The following is a 22,639-nucleotide window of genomic DNA, read 5'->3' on the forward strand; positions in this document are numbered from 1 at the left end:
TTTTGTTACTAAGTCTATATCAGCGCCGGGTCACAAGAAGATTGGTAAACATAATTTAATGAAAATAGTTATGTAAAGTCGGAGAATAATGAACTAAAATCTAGGCTATAAATATTTTTAAGACGCCCTAATTCACAGATTCGAAAGAAAACTAAATGTGAAGGCCTACAATATCGAAAGCTCATAAAATTGATCAAGAATATCATTATATTGACCGTTGTTTGTTGTGATGTGCTTTGTGTCTCCTGTTGCCACTCATCTCGGATAGATAGGATTACTGTTGCGTACCGTTTTTTAAAAGTTTGCTTTACATCGCACCAACACAGATAGGTCTTATGGTGATGATGGGATAGGAAAGGGCTAGGAGTGTGAAGGAAGTGGCCTTGGCCTTGATTAAGGTACAGCCCCAGCATTTGGCTGGTGTGAAAGAGGGAAACAACGGAATGCCATCTTCTGCGCTGCCGACAGTGTGGTTCGAATCCACTGTCTCCCAGATGCAAGGTCACAGCTGAGCACCCCTAAGCACATGGCCAACTCGCCCAGTCGTACTGAGTATAACACCCTGCCGGAATATTGGCGAGAAGTAGCTGGGGAGTTAGATAACTTTCTTCTTTAGCATGCCATTCCTGTGGTTCATAAATTTTCTGATACTACTGGTACGTAACACACTGGTTCATCATAGCATTCGAACTATTGAATCCCTACTCTGAGGCACTGAATGGAATGAACAGTGTACACATTTAATGGAATAATGGCAGAGGAGTGTTCACGGCTCTCTGCGGCCTGGTCATTCCAGTTCTGGAACTTTGGACTGTTAGATTGGCACTGTAGTACTGTTACATGTGATAAATATAATTTTTGATCCGTATTGATGATATTTGATTGGAATAATAACAATAAGGTAATTTATTAATTTGACCACCTAATCAATACAATAATACATAAACTTGACCACCTAATCAGTACAATAATACATAAACTTATGGTATTAATTAGGTGGTCAAATTAATAAATTACCTTATTGTTATTATTCCAACTGTAGTACTGTTCGATAAAAGTGAGAAAATGTGCAGTTTTTCATTTGATCGAGTGTTTTATATGATATAACGTTGCTTTTAATTGCTACATTCCTTCTGATGTTTTTGTAGGGACCAATGTTGACTTCAGTTAGGAAAACCAAAAAGTCAGTCTTTCTGAGAATCCCATAGCGAAGCACGGGTACATCAGCTAGTTTCTCCTAAATATCTGAATTGGTTCACTTGAAAAATTTTGCCGATTTAGTTATCATAGGTTGTCCATCTAAATATCGTGAAGCTCCTTCCATATATTGAGTTTTCTCATACGAGATTTGAAGTCCCGTTTTGATGGCAATTTCATGTAATTTTTCAGTGGAATGAATTGCTTCTTGCCTGTTATTGGAAAGGCTTGCTATGTCATCTGCAAAGGCCAGACAGTGCAAGTAAATTCTATCTTTAACCTTTTCACTGTTGAGTTTTGATGACCAGGCGAGCCCTATGGGCTGGGTTTTTTTAAAGGAAGAAGCACTTTTACAGATACATATTTACCGATACTATTAATGGTGTGCATATTGCCTCCTTAGCCCCGCAGTCCAATGTGGTGTCAGGGTTGAAGTGACATATTTTACACCATATTTTTACAGTCGGATGCCCTTCCTGATGCAAACCTCAGTTGAGAATATGAAATGGATGATGGTGAGTGAAACTGGGTAAGGAAGTGGAAGGCTTCGGCTGTGGTTTATGAATAGGAACTGTCCCAACATTTTTTTTTGGGAGTGCAAAAGGGACCCCCCCCCCCAAAAAAAAATCTCAGGACAGCTGACAGTGGGGTTCGAAGCCACTCGCCTGCCGAGTCCACAGTTTGGCTCCATAGCCGTAGCATATGAATATGTGCGGCTACTCCACTCGGTGATACTATTGCTGAAATAATAATATGAAATTGTTGATCCAAGAACTGGTATTATCAAAATCATTTACATTTGGGGAAAAATAATTTATCTGAGAAAGAGGTGACAATTCCGCATGAGATTCATCATTACTACTTTGTCTCGCACTTTCTTGTAGTTCAGTATCACCACTTAAATATTCTTCAACTTCGTTATAAAAATATAGCTCTCCAGAATCACTATTTATGAGGAAACATTGAATTTCTTCGTCAATATGAGATGAATGTATACTTAAAGACACCATGATGGCTACACATTAGCGGGAAAGATGTTCCACTCCAACGAAGCTGAAATAACACCAGTTCACTTTCAAAACCCGCAAAGTGGAGTGTTATATCTGCCATACAGAACTTCTTTGAGCATTTCCATGGAATCTCAAAGCATGACAATATATCGCGTTCGTTTGTGAGATCGGTGAAGGACACCCTGCACCAAAACGTATATGTACAGGTTTGAGGGACTAGGCACGGCCGCCAGTAACGTAATTATACGGGTTTGGCAGTGAATGGGTTAAGTAGTCTGCCAAGGGTTATTCCTTTAATTTCCTTTTCCCAGGTCCTGATTACTTTCTCAAGTATGAGATGAACAGTAACGGAGATAATCCGTCTCTTTGACGGACCCCTGTGTTAATATTAAAAGGCTCAGATATTTTGCCTAGGAATTTAACTTTTGAAGTAGTGCCAGTTTATGTTTTTCTGATTAATGCCCATGTTTTTTTATCCACTTGAAATACGTCTAGAGTATTGAAAGGTGTTTGACGGTCTATAGAGTCATATGCTTTTTTGAAATCTACAAAGTAATGACAGTTTGTCTGGTTTTGCGTATTTGTAGGATAGTTTTAAGATTAAGGATTTGTTCTGTACAAGATCTTCCTTTTCAGAAACCTGCCTGGTATTCAGCAATTAGATGGTCTGTTTGTTTCTCAAGTCTAGTGAGCAGGGCTTTGGAAACATTTTTGTAAGCAACTGGTATCAAGCTAATTCCTCTATAATTATTGATGTTGGTTTTATCCCCTTTCTTGTGTAGTTGATGGATTAGTGCACATTTCCAATCTTCAGGGATTTCTTCAGTGATCCAGATGTTTTCAAGAATCAAGTGGATTTTTCGGGCTATGTGCTCACCTCCTATCTTCAGCATTTCAGCAATTCTGCCATCTTCCCCTGAGGCTTTGTTATTTTTGAGACAATGGGTTATTTCCTTGACTTCTTCCAATGTTGAGGGTTCTGAATCTTGATTAGATGAGGGTGTTTCAAAGGTGAGTTGTTCTTTAGGGGATTCATAGTTTAAAAGATCCTTGAAATACACTGCTAGAAGTTTGCAATTTTCTTGATTATTAGTTCCTAATGTTCCATCCAGGCATTTGAAGCAAAGACTAGGTGCCTGATAATTTGATGATTCTTCTTGGAAAGTTTTGTAGAAGTTACATGTATTGTTTTTTGTAAAATCTTGTTCAATTTCTGCCAATCTGTAGTGATCATATTTGCTTTTCTCAGATGTTTGTTTCTGTATTTTGGTGAATTTCCACTAGGTTAGTTCAGTTTTATGAGAATTCCATTTCTGCCAGCCTTTAATTCTAAAGGTTTGGCAACTATGAAATTCTTGCCTGCTGTCTTGTAGGGGAGAGAGGCAATGATTTGGATGATTTCTTCATTATCAGGAGGAAGCGAATCTGTTGAAACGAAGGATGAACCAGAAATTATAATCTTTGATGCTGGAGGGCAGTTGTATAAGGACTCAAAATATTGAGCTAATCATTCTCAATTGTCATGATTATTCAGAAACATTACGAAGGGACTTGGTAGCCAGTAAGTTCAGATTTGAAAGTATGGTAAAGTTCACAAGTTTTGTTCCTCCTGAAGGTTTCTACAGTGGTCTTAGGTTGAGCTTTATTATAAACATGTTTTGCTTTACATATCAGGTTTGTTTGATGAAAAATTCTTTAATTTTTCTATCTCATTCCAGCAATTCCAGGCCTGGGACAAATTTTTGAAAGCTTCATCACACTCTTCAATCCTCCGTGGGTGTTTCTTTTTCTCTCGCTGAATTGGTCGTTAGAGTAATAACATCATGAACCTTCTTTGCAGTGTCTTTCCACTTGTGATGATGATGATGATGATGATGATGCTTGTTGTTTTAAGGGGCCTAACATCGAAGGTCATCGGCCCCTAATGGTGCGAAATAAAAGAACAAAAATTTCAAAGGCATCCACTGACCAAAATAAAAATAAAATATGTCATGAAGAATGAATGGATGGACAGGAACCCAACAAAACACAAAACAAACAAACAAGAACTCAATAGAGATCGAAAATAACATTATTACCGACCAAGGAACCACTTATAAAGCACAATGATGCTTGGTGTCTAAAGGGGGTGCAAAATCCAAGTCTAAGGCCCCACAGAACGGTACATGTCGCGAGTAAAATAGAACCATGGTATGTGTCATGTTGAGGTATTAATCAGAAGTAGCAAAGACTCACGGTGTGCCACAAAAGATGATACTACTCACAAGTATTGTACTTCGTACAGGTAACGCAGACCTATGGTGTTTCGGACACAATGGCGCCACTTACAGCCAACGGAAACCGATGTGTTTCCTCACCTAGGTGTACTAGTCACGGGTGCCGGTCCCAAGGGCCCCGTGGTGTTCCTCACATAGTGAGTACTAATCACAGGTAATGCAGACCCACGGTGTCATTCATATAGTGGTACAACTCACAGGCTACGCCCAGACCCGCGCTGTTGCCCACATGGGTACAACGCACGGGTACTGGAATCCACCCGGCCAGGCTTTTTACTGCAACAAATCACAAACCTATTTTCGTACCAAGGTAGTGATACCACTCGCAAGTACATGCAACCCATGGTGTTCCCTGCATGATGGTACGAATCAAGAGTAGTTTCATGGTTCTAATTCATTCATCCCTTGGTCGCCCCTTTCAGTCGCCTCTTACGACAGACAGGGGATACCGTGGGTGAATTCTTCGTCTGCCTCCCCTACCCACAGGGGGTCTTTCCACTTGTATGATTCTAGATAATCAAATTATTTCTGAAAATCATGAATGACATTTTGATTTATCTTGAGTTTGGTGATCTGAAATCTATCAATCTTGTGCATTTGGGATTTGTGATTGGACTTTGCTACAAACTGTATTCTAACCTTAGTTAGATAACAGTCCAAATGAATATTAGTACATATATATATATTTTTTCTTATTTAAAAACCTTTATACACTGGTGGAAAAAAATATCCAAACACCAAGAAGGGGTTGTGCTAGATTAACGATGATGTTGCACTTCATCAGGCTTGCTTGGGTCGTACTGTGCAAGAGCGTTAGTTATAAACATGTTTCCTCACCTAGGTGTACTAGTCACGGGTGCCGGTCCCAAGGGCCCCATGGTGTTCCTCACATAGTGAGTACTAATCACAGGCAGTGCAGACCCACGGTGTTGTTCATATAGTGGTACAACTCACAGGCTACGCCCAGACCCGCGCTGTTGCCCACATGGGTACAACGCATGGGTACTGGAATCCACCCGACCAGGCTTTTTACTGCAACAAATCACAAACCTATTTCGTACCAAGGTAGTGATACCACTCGCAAGTACATGCAACCCATGGTGTTCCCTGCATAATGGTACGAATTGGACGGAGTGACTGTGAGTGGGTCAAGAATACCTTTACAATGATGAAGAGGCCAGTGTGATCAGCTCACTGCAGTTGAACGAGGCCGTATAATAGGGCTACGTAAAGGTGGATTTTCCTTCCACGGTATTGCAGAACGACTTGTCAGGAATGTCTCCACTGTGCATGCATGCTGGCAGCAGTGGTCGCGAGAAGGTATGCTCGCAAAAAGACCGGGCTCTAGACGTCCCCATGGCACCACTGAGCGGGTGGACGACTGTATTCGGCGTATGGCTGTGGTGCAGCGGACTGCGTCTACAGAAGCAATTCGAGCATTAGTTGTCACCACAGTGACGCAACGAATTGTTTGAAATCAGTTACTTAAAGGACAGCTCCAAGCCAGGCGCCGTGTGGCATGCATTCCACTTACCCCAGACCACTTCATTGGTGTCAAGCGAGAGCTAATTGGAAGATGGAGTGAAGGTCCATTGTGTTTTCCAATGAATGCCGGTTCTGCCTTGGTGCCAGTAATGGTCGTGCATTGGTTAGAAGGAGGCTTGGTGAGCACCTGCATTCAAACTGTCTGTGGCATTGACACGCTGGACCTACTAATAGTTACAATTCTTGTTTCATTTTCCTCCTAAGGCAGATAAAAGCGAAACAATAATTCTAGTAAATAAAGACAACTACATTAAGAAAACTGAAGAGTTTTTCTCGCACAAGTCCTATACTGTGGTGAACAAAGATCTAATCTCCAGAATCCAACAAGGTTTAAAATCTATCCTTAAAAATTTTAATTTTTTATTTAAAGAACAAGAGCGACAGAAACTGATAAACATGAACCCGAAAATACCAAAAGCAAAGGCTATGCCCAAAATACATAAAAACAACATACCCATTAGACCAATAATAAATAGCAGGAATAGCCCCACTTACAACACATCAAAATTTATACACCAAATTTAGAGAAAACCTTACAAGTTTAATAATACCTCTTCAGTCAAAAACTTGATAGAATTCTGTGGAAAATTAAAAAAGTTCAACCTTGCAAATCCATCAGAAAATAATCTCATTTGATAGCACTAAAATGTACCCCCAACATACCCACTAATGAAACAGTAGAAATAATTAAATCCAATTGATCCAAATATAGCAATTTAAGTAAATTGGAAATAGAAGAATTTATTAAATTACTCAAATTTGTATTAAATAACAACTACTTCTCTTCCAATAATAAGATTTATCACCAATTAAACTTGGCAATGGGGGACCCCAGCTCAGGGATACTGGCAGATATTTACATGGATAACTTGGAAGAATCTAAAATTAAATTGGCTTAGGTATGTGGATGACATGCTTGTAATAATAGACCACCGAAAAAATAATATTACAAAAGTTGTAGAATTTTTAAATAGGGTAGACAGTTGCATAAAGTTCACCAAGGAGGACGAAAACAGTGGTTGATTAAATTTTCTAGATGTAACTGTAACATGTACAGATTTTGGATTTGACTTTCAGACATACAGAAAACCGACACACACACCAATTACAATAAAAAATTATTCCCTTCATCTGAAATCCCATAAACAGGCATCCTTTTTCAGCCTAGTGTATAGAGCCTTCAAAATACCTTTATCACCAGTTAACTTAAGGAAAAACTTAGATTTATAAAAGAACTAGCAGTGACTAATGGTTACAAAACAGAGTGAATCGAATCATTAATAAAGTAAAACTTAAACTGGCCGCTAATCTTACTGCAGAAAAAACTCAAGAATCAAAATATGCAACTTTCACCTACACCAACCCTGCGATTCACCAAATTACTAATTCCTTGAAAAAACAAGATTTATAAATAGCCTTCAAAATACCTAACACTAATAAAAACATATTTTTCAATCATAATACAGTTAATTTAAATAAATATTAATATCAGGGATCTGGAATATGCAGGTTAACATGCACACAGTGTAATTTCTCATGTTGGCCAGGCTGGGCACAGTTTTACTACAAGATACATTGGAACACTATAACGCATTAAAACATAGCAAGTATTCTGCAATGGACAATCACATGAAAGAGACTGGCCATCAGTTTAGTACAATAGGCAGGGATCTCAAAATAATAAAAAGGATCGAGAAAGGGAAGTTAATGACAGAGTTTGAGAACATTTATATTCATTTGGATCAGTATTTCAATTGGGAAAAAACCTAAATGATGCATTTGAAATAAAAAGCCCATTAATAGAACAATTGCCAAAATTGCTACAACTTTTCAAATCAGATAACAGTAAAATCTTTAAAATATTAAATTATAAACCCTCCAACACATTAACAAACACAACTCCCACCTTGAAAACACAGAGACCTCCCTCCACAAGCTACGTCAGTATCCAACATCCTGCCCACAATCTCTTCCCCCACGTCCCCTACTTGCCCGCCACCACACCCGCCCCATGCATATAACACAAGAAGCAGACACACAATAACAAATAATCTCAGTACTGCAACAGACACAGCTAGGCATTACAGCATGAAAAAGAGGGTTAAGTGAAATTCCAACCACAAGATTTTCTGATAACAATTACAAACACACTCATAAAATTATTTTGTTACAGATACATTCATCCACAAATGTTGCAGTAAAATCAATACACCAACTACTGAGCATCATTTATTTAGTCTCCCTTTTAACCACAGTTCAATAACAAACACATCAGCTTAAAAATAGGCCGACTCAAATCAGATGAAGATCGGTGAAAACTACTAGTATGACGTATCCAGTAAACCTTCAATGCGCAATCTTTTAATAATGTTGTTGTTTCTCAACTAAGAAAATAAAATACAGCGAAGGAGAAAAAATCGCAAGTTTAATCTTCTAACATCACTAATTTCAAATAGGACATTTAACTTACAAGAATAACTTAGCACTAGTGTTAGAAAAAACTGGGGGGGGGAATCCAAATCTTACAGTTGTTTAGAACTTTACTATGACTTGGACATCAGTATTTTATGATCGATGTCTATTCCATCATAGATATATTTTAATTGTAAATATTTTAATTATATGTTATTTAGTCATAATATTTTATGGATGTAAAACAATTTTAACGAACAAATTAATTATAAGAGGGTTCAATGTAAAGACTCTACCTTGAGATAATCGTTTAAAAAGGCTGAAGATGCTCAACATAACGAGCAAAACATGTCCCTGTTTATGTTTGTATTGTAATAAAATGTCCTACAACAACAAACATTTTAATCTATTGAATTAGGTGGAAAATGAAACAAGAATTGTAGCTATTAGTATTAAGTTCAATACGGGTAAAAAGCATGAAAATAGTTTTATGCAACACTGGACCTACTGGGAGTTCTGGTCTGGGAAGCAATTTCCTATGGCAGCAGGAGCACTCTCGTGGATATTCCATGCACCCTGATTCCAGATGTGTACGTCCGTCTGGTGATTTGTCCTGTTGTGCTGTCATTCACGAACAGCATTCCTGGGGATGTTTTCCAACAGGATATTGCCCACCCCCATGCCACTGTTGTAACCCAACATGCTCTACAAAGTGTTGACATATTGCCTTGGCTTGCTCAGTCCCCCGATCTGTCCCCAATCAAGCACGTATGGGACATCATTGGACGAACTCCCGCATCATCCACAACCGACGTTAACCTTCTCTGTATTGACTGACCAAGTGCAACAGGCATGGAACTCCCTCCCACAAGCTGATGTTCGGCACCTGTATGACACAATGCATGCACATTTGCACGCCTGCATTCAACAGTCAGGCAATTACACTGATTATTAATGGACCAGCATGGCATATTTGTGATGGCTTTTCTCGCGTTGATATTAACCTGTAGTTTTGTACCTTTAATCAATTAAATATATTACCTCGACAAATATATTGCCAAAATTTCTTTTTTCTACATTCCTTATTTCATGGTGTTTGGGTATTTTTTTTCCACCAGTGTATTTTGGTTACCTTCTTTATGGTACTTGGTGATAGGAGCACACAGTTATTGCTGTTATGAGATTGCACATTCATTTTGATAACAAGAAAACATACACTTTCCAAAGACAGAATAACACTGGCTGCATATTGTACAATGGATGGTCGCTGTGATTGTTGTAGCTTGGGCATGTGGGAAGCAGGTACATCACTTTCATGTTCAACATGAACTCTTGTTCTATGATAGAGGCGTCATTAACCTATGTTCTGCAAATAACTCAGTTTTTATAAAAATGTAGCATAAACCCTGTTTGCAGTTATGCTTCAATTATAGATTTAGTGACTGACAGTGCTTTAAGACAGATATATATATATATATATATATATTGAAACAGATTAAGTAGTATTTCATTTTTCATTATAAGTATGATTACCTGATCTATGCTTATAAATATGTTTTTATATTCCAGTATACTGTATGTTCTTAGCACTAGACTTGACGGTTTAATGTTTTTTAAATCATGTTTATAGACCAGAAATAACTTCAGGTTATATTTTTCTTTTCATAATTTTCAGGCTCAAAAATTATATTGGTGTGAATCGACTACAAATACAATGGAGCGCATGAACTATGATGGAACAGAACGAGAAGTGGTGCTAGAACATCCTCAGGACAGCCCATTTGCTATCAGTATTTACAATAGCAAGGTGTACTGGATTGACTTGTAAGTTGGTTCGTGGTTAATACTCCACTTTCTTTATGTAAAAGTAAACTTATCAGATTAGTTTTTGTCCACGCATGTCCATATTTCTGACTTGCATGGATTACTCAAACTCACAGATGACTTCTGAATGACTGAAACTGGTGTCATTCAAATCTTATTTTGTAAATTTTTACTATGGTTGTATCTCACAAACAATTTGTTAAACAATACTATAGAAAGATAAGAACATGCAAAGGAACACATAATAGGATAAACACAACAGTAGGTCAGTATGGGAGGAGAAGTAATAGAAAGAAAACACAAAAGGACAAGGACAATGTCTATACTTTCACTCTCTGTTGTTTTAAAATGTACTCCTAGCTCATCATGCATAGTTCTTCTACATTCATTCTTCTTAGGCACCAGCAAGCTTGTTTCTGCTTCCTGGTTTCGTTAGCAGGGCAGGCATCAACACTTATTGAGGGGCCATCTTCATAGATTTTCAGTCTTCATGTGGGAACTTCGGGGTAAGAAGAAAGTCAGGAAGATGAAAAGAGACAAAAATTGAAAATAAAGCAATGTCAACATAACTTCTCTCATTATGGAAGACTGTCTTTTAATAAACATGGTTGGCTTGATGGTTTAATGGTTTCTAAATCAAGTTTATGTACCAGAAATATTCACTTGTTGACAGGTAGATTAGATTAACTTTTTCAATATACGTAGGTGGTTTGAAAAGTTCTCGGAATGTACTAGAATTAAGTATCTTACCTCGGTGGAACTGCATTTATTTTTCAACATAGTCTCCCTGTAGACTAATACATTTGGTCCAGCGATGTTCCAATGCCTTGATCCCATCTCGAAAATGAGATTCCTCCAGGCCTGCAAAATACCTCTCCAATTCGGCTGTCAGTTCTTCCCTTGTAGAAAATCTCTGTCCACTGAGGAAAATTTTCAGCTTGGGGAGTAGATGAAAGTCTGATGTTGCCAAATCAGGTGAATAAGGTGGATGTGGCAACAATTTGTACCCCAGTTCATGAAGTTTTGCCATGGCAATAACACTTGTGTGCGGCGGAGCGTTGTCCTGATGAAAGATGACCTTTTTCCTTGCCAAACCAGGCCTTGTTTCGCATATCTTTTCCTGTAGTTGGTCTAGGAGGTTTGCATAGTATTGCCCCATAATTGTTTGGCCAGTAGGAAGATAATCTATCAGCAGAATGCCTTTTGCATCCCAGAAAACTGAGGCCATGACTTTTCTGGCCAAACGCACTGCTTTGCTTTCTTTGGTGGTGGTGAATCAACATGTTTCCACTGCTTTGACTGCTGTGTTGTCTCTGGGGTATAGTAGTGGACCCAAGTGTCATCTGTAGTCACAAACCGGCGCAAAAAATCTTGTTGGTTGCACTGAAAATGGGCCTGACTTTGTTCGGACATTTCCAGTCTGGTGCATTTATTGTCCAGTGTCAAGAGCTGCGACACCTATCTTGCGGATAATTTTTTCATGCCCAATTTTTCGGTTAAAATATAATATACCCGTTCAGAAGACATCCCTACAGCTTCAGTAATCTCCCGCACTTTCAGTCGACGATCCTCCACGACCATTTTATGCACTTTTGTGATAAATTCTGGGGTCGTAACACTTTTTGGTCGTCCACTACGCGGATCATCATCCAAGCTCTCCTGACCAAATTTAAACTCGCTGGTCCACTTGGCAACAGTTGAGAATGAAGGAGTAGAGTCCCCCAGTGTGTTCTGAAAGTTGGCATGAATTTCCTTTGCTTTCATACCTTCCTTTACAAATTATTTTATCACTGCTCGAATCTCAGTTTTTTCCATTGTCACAAATCACTACGCGGGAACAACAACAAAGAGTCGTCACTACCACACTCCTGCAGCTAGAGCACTGACGCGCCACATGTTCACTCACAAAAGATGTATGATTATTGCGTGGGAACCTTGTTGCACTAGCACTGATATCTAGCGGTGATTCCGAGATTTTTTCAAACCGTCCTCGTAATTCTTGATGTATTAGATCACTAAGTTAACGAAACATATTTAAAACTGTAGTACATGTTTCATCCCTTTATGGGACATCTTCTGCCACTGAATAACACATAAAAATGGCACTGTTCACATATTGATATGGGGAATTATAACCCCTCTCTGGTCTTAAAAACACCAAGTGATTATCTGTTTAACAGTGCTGTAGTAAAATGCAGTACTGTACATTATATTGTTGATAGTAAACACACACGCACACAAAAAATTATATTAAACTTGATAAATAATAGTACTGGTACGTGAGTTGTGTTCAAGTCACATAAAAAACATTGGATGACTGTGTATTAGATCATACTTTGGTGAACTGCAATATTGTACTGTGCACTGTCATATGCTGTGACACATGAAAAAACATTTTTAAAGTTCCATTGATATTGATAGTACAGGAGTTGAGTTAAAATTATGTTAAAACTGCCTATTATTGAATGACTTATACTGTGCAGGTGGAAAACTAGTTGAAATGAGGGATGCCAGTAGCAGAAAACATCTCTCATAAGTAACAGTGAACAGCTTCTGGAAGATTCTCAGTTAGCACAAGTTGAAATGCCCGGTCCTGAAGGACTGAATTTTAGTGACTGTAAGACTATGTTCTCAAGCTTGAATGAAGAGTCAAAAGAGCAATGAATATATTAGAACGAAAACTACAAGAAATCTTAGAATAAATTAAAAGGATGTGGAGAATTAAATACTTACTCTCCGCTGGTCTCATTGAATGGACTGTAACTTGTTGTTGCGCCTGTGCTCAACTGATTGTTGCGTTGAGGCGAGGCGGAGGGGGGAATGGGAGGAGGGACTGCTGTGGGCGGGGCAAGAGTAGAGCTAGGAGAAGTATGGGTGATAATAATTTTTGCATTGTAATTAATATCTTTTTGACCGAACTCGATAGCTGCAGTCGCTTAAGTGTGGCCGATATCCAGTATTCGGGAGACTGTGGGTTTGAATCCCACTGTCTGCAGACCTGAATATGGTTTTCCGTGGTTTCCCATTTTCACACCAGGCAAATGCTGGGGGCTGTACCTCAATTAAGGCCATGATCGCTTCCTTCCCACTCTGAGCCCTTTCCTGTCCCATCGCCGCCATAACACCTGTCTGTGTCGGTGCGATGTAAAGCAACTTGTAAAAAAAAAAACTTTTTGCTTAATGATTCTTAATATTTTGTCAAAAAGGATGTTGTGTTTTTTCTGAAATTTCATTTAGATTTCCTATTTGGTTGAATCTTTGATCTACCGGTTTGTGAATAGAAATTTTTTCGAAATTCTTTAGAAAAATGTCGTCGTTTTCAATGTGTAATATGCTAAGATCGTTACATAAGGAAGAAAAAAGTGGCTGAAGTCTGTCATAAGGGCTCTCATGGTAGAAAATCTATTACTGTATTTCTCCAAATCCAAGACGAAGTTTCTTTCTCAGAATCTTGCATGAAAAATGAAGGTTTGTCTTGCACTCGCGTCCTAATAGTAGTGAACACCACTGGCAGGTACCACGAAAAACACGTTTCTTCCTTTTACCCCTCGCATGCTTGCGTGCATGAAACTCGTTCACCTTCAGTGTCCGTGTCTTTATTATACATCACTAGCCGTGGCAACCAGTTGTACAATGCCTCTGTGTAATATCACTGGTTCGCAGAAAATAGTGAAAAGAGAATGACATTCTGTTAGCCTCTACAAAAACGTTTCTCATATCCGCAGAATGGCATCAAAACATTCAAGCACCGAGCTCGATAGCTGCAGTCGCTTAAGTGCGGCCAGTATCCAGTATTCGGGAGATAGTAGGTTCGAACCCCACTGTCGGCAGCCCTGAAAATGGTTTTCCATGGTTTCTCATTTTCACACCAGGCAAATGCTGGGGCTGTACCTTAATTAAGGCCACGGCTGCTTCCTTCCCACTCCTAGCCCTTTCCTGTCCCATCGTCGCCATAAGACCTATCTGTGTCGGTGCGACGTAAAACAACTAGCAAAAAAAAAAAAAAAAAAAAAAAAAAAAAAAACAACATTCAAGCCTTCAAATTCTTAGAAAGGCCACAGCTATTCATTGGCAGAGTTATAACGCATCTACTGTACCTGACACTTAGTAAAATTAGGCTAACAGTTTTATAGACAGCAGGAATATTTTCCTGAAGATTCGTCGTACTTTAGAGGTTTACATAAAATCAGCTTCATGGTCCATATCGCACTTCAATAGATTCACAATTAAATAAATACTTAATTGTGAATCTATGTACTTTAGAGGCACGTGCAACAGGTATTGCCGGCAAATTTTCTATTGGTTCTCTTTGATATTATGGTGCCAATTTTCGGAAATAAAAAGTAATTATGTATCTGCAAGAAAATACGGTTTAACTAAAGCCAATGTTCAGCGTTGGCGTGAAGACATAGATAGTCTAAAAATGCGTACTGTACAAGAAAGGCATTCATATGATTTCACAAAGCACTCGTTAAGCCTGATTTAATTCTTTTGAAGGAAAAAATGGGGGTCGTCTTGCATTCAGGGTCGCCTTGGATTCGGAGAAATACAATATATTTCTTGGAATCGAGGCATTCTTTGTGTCTGATAATAAAACTTCTGCCAATCACACTGTTAAAATTTTAATTTATAAACTCCAGAGTTTTGTAATTTATAAGTAATATTGACACTGTGTGTATTGTTAAATGATATGTAATTGGTATTTTGTCCTGAAAGGCTATGCTAAAAGTTTGCTTTTTGAAAATATTAGTACTTGGATAAATATTGTTATTGTTGTACATGAAAGTGAGATTTTTTTTCATTTTTCGAATCTCTAATAAGTGTACTAGAATGTTTATTTTTATTTTGGTGATGATTCTGTCTGCAAAGCATCTTTTAAAACCATTATTGACTGTGATTGAATAAATGGTGTTGTTTCTTTCTTTCTTAAAATATTTTTTTGAGAAAGGGGAACATTGAATGCTCTGAAGACCAGACTGAAAAACGTTGCCCTTTTATGAGCTCCTGGATGAAGGGATATGTGATGTTTGAGTTGATTTCCTGAAAATATTGAAAGAAAGATCTTTCTCATTTCTCTAAACTGTGAGATGAAGGTAGTTGAGCAACTTATTAATTTTGGATTCTAAACTAAACTTAATAAATGTGTTTAATGACTTGATTTGACCCAAAATTGTGAAATATTTGAAATCTGCTGCTCAATTATTACAAAAATGCCATCAACGTATCTTGCCCAAAATAAAATCCCATTGATGTTATTAATGATTCTAGTATTTTTCAAATTAGCAACATAAATTCTTGATGCAGGTGTTGTGCCTGGTACGCATTCTGTCCAGTTTCTCCGTAAATGAGTAACAATCCACATACTTCTCGCTGGAATACATCACAAGGCTGTGAATAAGCTTTGTGTTGTGACTTACCTTGATGGAGGGGAGTTCATGCAGCTATATACTTACATGCCATTGTTTGCTGTTGTTGTTGTTGTTGTTGTTTCAACAGGGCATACTTTGCCCTACCTGTAGACTGCGAAGCTTGGAACGTGTACAACGTAGCTAATTGGTTGCTTGTTTCCTAGCCACAGACCATCACCTCCTCATCGTCACCCAACCCAGCTCAATACCCTATGCCATGATACATACGGCCCATTACAGAGCCAAGTAAACATATCAGTCTGTGGAAGCGATCAAGTATACAACTTCACTTCACTGCAGGCATTTGGTGACAAAATAAAAAAAAAATTTAAAAATGTACCAAGGGAAAGAATTTGGCAATGCATGAAAGAACTTCAAGTGCGAGACAGCATCATAGACAAAGTGAAAATGTTGTATAGTGGGAATAGAAGCTGTATTCAAGTAGGATGTGGTTTGTTGGACTGGTTTGGAACAAAGAGAGGAGTGCAACAGGGCAGCTCATTGTCACCACTTCTATTTATTATTGTAATGGATGTAGTAATGAAATCTATTAAAAGGAAAGAACATGGAGATATCAAAGCCTTCACATTTGCAGATGATGTTGCGATCTGGAGTGACTGAGAAGAGAAATTGGGAGAGAGAATGCAAAGCTGGAATGAGGAGTTTAAGAAATGTGGTTTAAACATCAGCAAGACCAAGACGGTGGTGATGAAAGTGTATGGGGAAGAAGCAGAACCAATAGTCGTGTTACATGAAGCCCAACTGGACAGCTTTCCAGTTTTCAAATACTTGGGTGGCGTTATATCAAAAGACAACCTAGCAAAATATGAGGTGAACAATCGAATCAATAAGGCAACACAATTTTACCACCAGGTAAGACACCTGCTGTGGGATGAGCAAATACCCATGAAAACAAAAATGACATTGTACAAGTCCTATTATACACCAATTCTTACATACAGTCTCGAAACCACAACACTGACCAATAGTGATAGGCAGCTGGAATGAAATTCCTACGCACTATGATCCGCAAAACCAGGAAAGACAAGATTAGGAATGAGAAAATTAGAGAAGAAGTAGGAATAGATGATTCTCTCCTCAATAAGATTCAGATATCAAAACTGAAGTGATTTGGTCACATGAAGAGGATGCCAGTAAACAGAACTGCAAGGAAGAAATTTGACAGAAAAGTAGAAGGAAGACGACCCGTGGGAAGGCCACGAAGGAAATGGATAGATTTAGTTAAGAACAGTGTGCTGCTGAGAGGTCATGATTGGGACAAGTTGGTGGAGGAGGAATGGTACAAGGACAGGATGAGATGGAGGAGGCTCATATACCACACCCGGGAAACTGGAGATGGTTTAGGAGGATGATGATGATGATTACTAGCGTGGAATTCGAACCTTCAAGCACCGTCCACTATAACGACTCCTACCGCGCCTCTGCCAAGTGAGTTGTTGCGAGGCTTGATGTGCTGAACGCAGTTTTCAGCCTAAATAACACCTGCTCCTGGTCTGCGTGTTCACCTCCTGTTGTAAGGTACGTGTTCTTCGTATCTGTGCTTGTTTTACAGGTTCATTCGAGGTATCCATAATGAATTAATAGCAGTGCTCACGATTCCTGCTGTCTTCTGTCCCCTAAACACACATCTCGTTATATTACCCTGGTTTTGGGAGAGGGACTGACGTATTTCAGAATATTGTAGTAAAAGTGGCAGGATGCATAAAACTAAATTGAAAGGGTCTAGTGAACCCCCTTGTATACACTCACAAAAATTAATTGGTTCTTGTTGTTATTTAACATAATTTTCATTGATTATAGTTCCTAGTTTCAAAATGTAAATCATTTTTAAGCCTGCACTGTCACTTGTAAACATTATATTACATAAAAAATTATGTTTGAAATTAACTGTTTTTTTTCTTCCTGGTTTAAATGTTTGTCACTAACTAAAGATTTTAAGATCATAATTAAATCATGATGAGAACAATTACTTTTTACCAAGTGGGATAAACATATTTACAATAACTGGTAGTAGCTTGTTTCTTATAATGGAAAATGAAAACAAATTGTTCTTCATTTCTAAAAAATTCTAACAAAAAACATTTGTGTATTATTTATTCTTTTAAAAGCTTGTCATCACAGAAGATATTTTGGTAAATTATTTGCACAATTTAAAGAACATTGTATTTCAGTCAGTGACTGGAGACAAAAAATAAAAATGCTTTAAAGACTAACATTAGTGATGACGACTTTGTTAAAGTTGTCCATATCATATCGATAAACATTGCCCGGTGATCATCGTTCTTGAGAGTTTTGGTATGTAGTACATAATGTACTACTGCAGTATAAGATGACAGTGGTACTGCTGTAAGTTAAATCATTCATCACGGATAGCCAGTTAACTGTTGTGAGGTGGGAGTCGTGTGCAAGTATGTGCCATCTGCATTGACACATCTACATTATCATCATCATCATCATCATTTCCCCTTATCCAGCTCCTGCCGGGTCGGGGTATTTATGGCACTTCTCCATCTTCCTCTTTCCTTCCACCATTCCTCTTCCACAGTCTTGTCCCAGTCTAAATTTTGTTTTCTTATGCCGCTCTTCACTGATTCAATCCACCTTGTTCTAGGTCTTCCACTTGCTCTCTTGCCCTCACACTTTGCCTCCAGCATCTGTCTTGGAATTCTATTCTCCTCCATCTTCTTTACATGTCCAAACCATCTTAGTTTATTTTTTCAACTCTCTCGTTTAGCTTCGCTATCCCAACTTCCTTCAACTTCCTTCCTAACATCTTCATTTCTCACTTTGTCTTTCCTTGTCTTTCCTATCATACTTATTAGGAATATCATCTCACTGGCTTGAATTCTACTCTTTTGCCTACTAGTCAAAGTCCTAATCTCCCGTTACCACAAACTTTCTTGTCCCCTTTCTTAAACACTGGTATTATTGTCCCCTTTTTCCAGTCTTCTGGCACACATTTGTGTTTCTATACACACATTAGTAGTTTGTACAACCATTTCGTACCAACAGGTCCAGCAACCGTTATCATTTCCACACTGATTTCATCCATCCCTGTTGTTTTCCCATCTTTATCTTTTGTACCACTAACTCCACCTCCCACATTGTCTATTGTTGAGTCCTCACACTGTATTGCTTCCATCTCCCTGTACAGTATTTCACATTCAGTAAATACTCCTTCCATCTTCTCTTTATCTCTTCTGGGTGTGTTAACAATTTCCCATCTTCCTTTTTCACTAGCTTTGTGGTAACTCTTTCTGTCCTCTTACTTCTTATAAGTCCTTACAGCATCCTTTTACTGCCACTTACGTTTGCTTCCATTTTTTGTGGTTGAAATTCTTCCCAACTCTTCTTCTTTTCTTCTCCTACCACCTTCTTACATATCCGTTTGCTGTTGAGATACTTTCTTTTGTTTTCTTCCATTTGATCTCGGTTCCATTTTTGCCAGCCTGTCTTCTTTCTTTTCACCACTTTCCTCACTTTCTCATTCCACCATGGTGTCTCCTTTTCTTTCACTCTTGTAGATGATCTGCCACAAGCACTCTCTGCTGCACTATAGATGCCTTTTTAAAATTGGCCCACTCCTCTTCTACATTTTCCACTTTAGTAACTGAGATTTGTTGCTTCAATCTCTCCTGAAAATCTTCCTGTACATTTTTGTCTTTCTATTTCCATAATTTTGTTTTGCTTTCTCTTATCTCTTTTTTTAGAGATGTTCACCATACTGGGGAACATACGGAATTAAGAGTAGATTATTAAAATTAATCAAAGGCATTTATGTTGACAATTGGACTGCAGTGAGAATTGATGGTAGAATGAGTTCTTGGTTCAGGGTACTTACAGGGTTAGACAAGGTTGTAATCTTTCACCTTTGTTGTTTGTAGTTTACATGGATCATCTGCTGAAAGATATAAAGTGGCAGGGAGGGATATAGTTATGTGAAAATGTAGTAAGCAGTCTGACCTATGCTGACGACTTGGTCTTAATGGCGGATTGTGCCGAAAGCCTGCAGTCTAATATCTTGGAACTTGAAAATAGGTGCAATGAGTATGGTATGAATATTAGCCTCTCAAAGACTAAATTGATGTCAGTAGGTAAGAAATTCAACAGAATTGAATGCCAGATTGTTGATACAAAGTTGGAACAGGTTGATAAATTCAATTATTTAGGTTGTGTGTTCTCCCAGGATGGTAATAGAGTGAGATTGAATCGAGATGCAGTAAAGCTAAAGCAGTGAGCTCGCAGTTGCAATCAGCAGTATTCTGTAAGAAGGAACTGAGCTACTGGATGAAACTATCTTTACATCGGTCAGTTTCCAGACCAACTTTTCTTTATAGGAGCAAAAGCTGGCTGGACTCAGGATATCTTATTCATAGGTGAGAAGTAACAACATGAAAGTAGCGAGAATGATTGCTGGTACAAACAGGTTGGAACAATGGCAGGAGGGTACTCGGAAGAAGGATATAAGGGCTAAGTTAGGAATGAACTCTATGGATGAAGTTGTACGCATAAACCGGCTTCAGTGGTGGGGTCATGTGAGATGAATAGAGGGGGAGAGGTTACCTAGGAGAATAAAGGACTCTGTTATGGAGGGTAAGAAGAGTAGAGGGAGACCAAGACGATGATAGTTAGACTCAGTTTCTGATGATTTTAAGATGAGGGGTATAGAATTAAATGAGGCCACAACACTAGTTGCAAATCAAGGATTGTGGCAACGTTTAGTAAATTCTCAGAGGCTTGCAGACTGAACGCTGAAAGGCATAACGGTCAGTAGTGATTATGTATGTATGTATGTATGTATGCATGTCATCTCTTTTAGTTTTTCCATTTTTCCCAACTGTAATTTTGCCACCACAACTCTATGGTTGCCATCAAATGCTTCTTCTGGTAAAGCTGTCACATCTATCAACTTCCTGTGATTTGTCCTTTCTGCCAAAAAGTAGTCAATTACTGATTTTGATTCTTAACACATCTTACTGAATATTAATAATACGATTTAAGTGTGGGCAAAGGTCGGTGTCAGAAAGGTGTGTTAGGTCGTGGGAGTTGGCTGATTGTGAAGGATATTAGGGGCAAGCGGCTATAAGCTAATTGCTTCCAGTGGTTATGGAAGTTTACGGGAGACATATCTTTCAAGGTAATGAAGTTGGGTGGAGTGGAGTTGGGAAAGGATCATTGGAAAGGTGTATAGGTAATTTATTATCTTGATTCTTGTTTGTGGTTGGAGTGTGTAAGCTAATCGCATAGCGTGTCTGTCTAGTTTAACATCTTAACTGGGCGTGACGAGTTAATTTATCTACTAATAGTTGTTAATCACATAATGACGAGTTAAGTCATCTAGAGCCATCGAGAACTGTTATCTGCTGTCTCTCTTTGTTGCTGAGTGTAGTTCTATGATCGCTTTACAGATGTCAATAGATCCCAGCCTTGCTGTGCCACATTGCACGCCAATATTTGATTGCAATTATCGTTCTGCAATGTGATTTTATTTGACAGAAATAAATATCACACGAGAACACGTTCATTTTCTTATATAAATTACTTTATTGTCACTGTAAGTCACAACACACAATTATACACAGTAGCAAATGACACTACAACACTTGATAGCGGAGTACCCTGAAGTCCATTCTGACAAGTACAGATATCAACAACACTAACTCGCGCACTATAACATGCACTCTCTTGAATTCCCCGACTCACCTCAGAGCCCAACAGTCACTCGCAGTCCATCACTTGCCTTCGAGTTCAACGTGACTCTGAGTCCAACACTGACTGACTGTCTCACTGACTGACAGCTCGATATATATACTATTCGATCAACCGTCTAGAATTATCAATTTCTGGAAGAGTTCTTACAACACTCTAATGGAACACACTCGAAACATTGATCGACCAGCTCTTCGAATGGATACTCAAACTTTCTTTTACTGTTTACCAATACACATGGAAATCTCTACAACATTCCTAATGTCTCTACACGTATCTGGATAATGAAACCTTACAGTAAGTTTCCAGAACCCTTCATATATATAAAATTATAGTACAATAAGTCTAACATATGAACATTATGGAATTTTCTACCACTTTCGACTATATAGATTTTGAGGTTAAACTTATACACAATACGTATTTGAGGTTATACAAATTTACTCTACATATTTACAGCTAAACCATGTACTAGTCATGTTTAACATTTAATAAAAGATAATTTAGCATTAAATAAACTATAATTAAAATATATTAAACATAATAATTGAAGGTTTTACACCATTTACGATGTCGTACCTACGACACAATTTCTTCCGTACATAATTGCTAGGTATGCTCATTTGGATGATGAAACTATTCTACATCTCATTGATTCAGATGATGAATTATATGAGAGCTCTTTGGATAGAGAGGATAACACAAGTGTTGACACTCACAGGGAGCTTGCTTCTGTATCATTATAAATAGGGACTTGAAGAAAAATGATGTTGAAGATTGTCTTGCTATTCTTTTTGAAACATTATGTACAGTACAGTACTTTACTACTATTTTTCACTGCATTTCTTGCTATCTATTGTAGTAATATGTGTAATGTATTTCATTAAACAGTGGCATCGTTTCATTGGTTGCAGTTGCAATAAGTCAAATCAAATATTGAGTTATGGTTTGAATTACCAAATGCAAATCAAATGAAACCACTTTTTCCTTTCCAAAAATCAAATTATGGTAAGTATGTCTCTCAGTCATGGTCATCCATCAATGGCTGCTAATTTCAGATTACCACCGGTCATAAGACATAGCGTGCACGGTTCTAGGTAACATTGTCTGACCATCGATCCATACCATACATCACAGCCCGTTCGGTTGCTAGGATTACAGTACCGTCACACCTTTTGTGACGCTAACTTCCATAACGCAAATTTTTAGACGACTACTAGCCATAAGACATATTTAT

General features: G+C 38.2%; 1 protein-coding gene across 1 annotated transcript in view; it reads left to right on the forward strand.

The window, feature by feature from the left end:
- Nucleotides 1-22,639, forward strand: part of LRP1 (LDL receptor protein 1) — a 744,558-nt gene that overhangs the window by 287,459 nt on the left and 434,460 nt on the right. Inside the window, exon 35 of the mRNA XM_068228249.1 lies at nt 10,116-10,264. Coding sequence (XP_068084350.1) covers nt 10,116-10,264 — 149 coding nt within the window. The remainder of the gene's footprint in view (nt 1-10,115; nt 10,265-22,639) is intronic.

This window comes from Anabrus simplex, chromosome 6 (assembly GCF_040414725.1).
Source record: "Anabrus simplex isolate iqAnaSimp1 chromosome 6, ASM4041472v1, whole genome shotgun sequence".
NCBI classification, from domain to species: domain Eukaryota; kingdom Metazoa; phylum Arthropoda; class Insecta; order Orthoptera; family Tettigoniidae; genus Anabrus; species Anabrus simplex.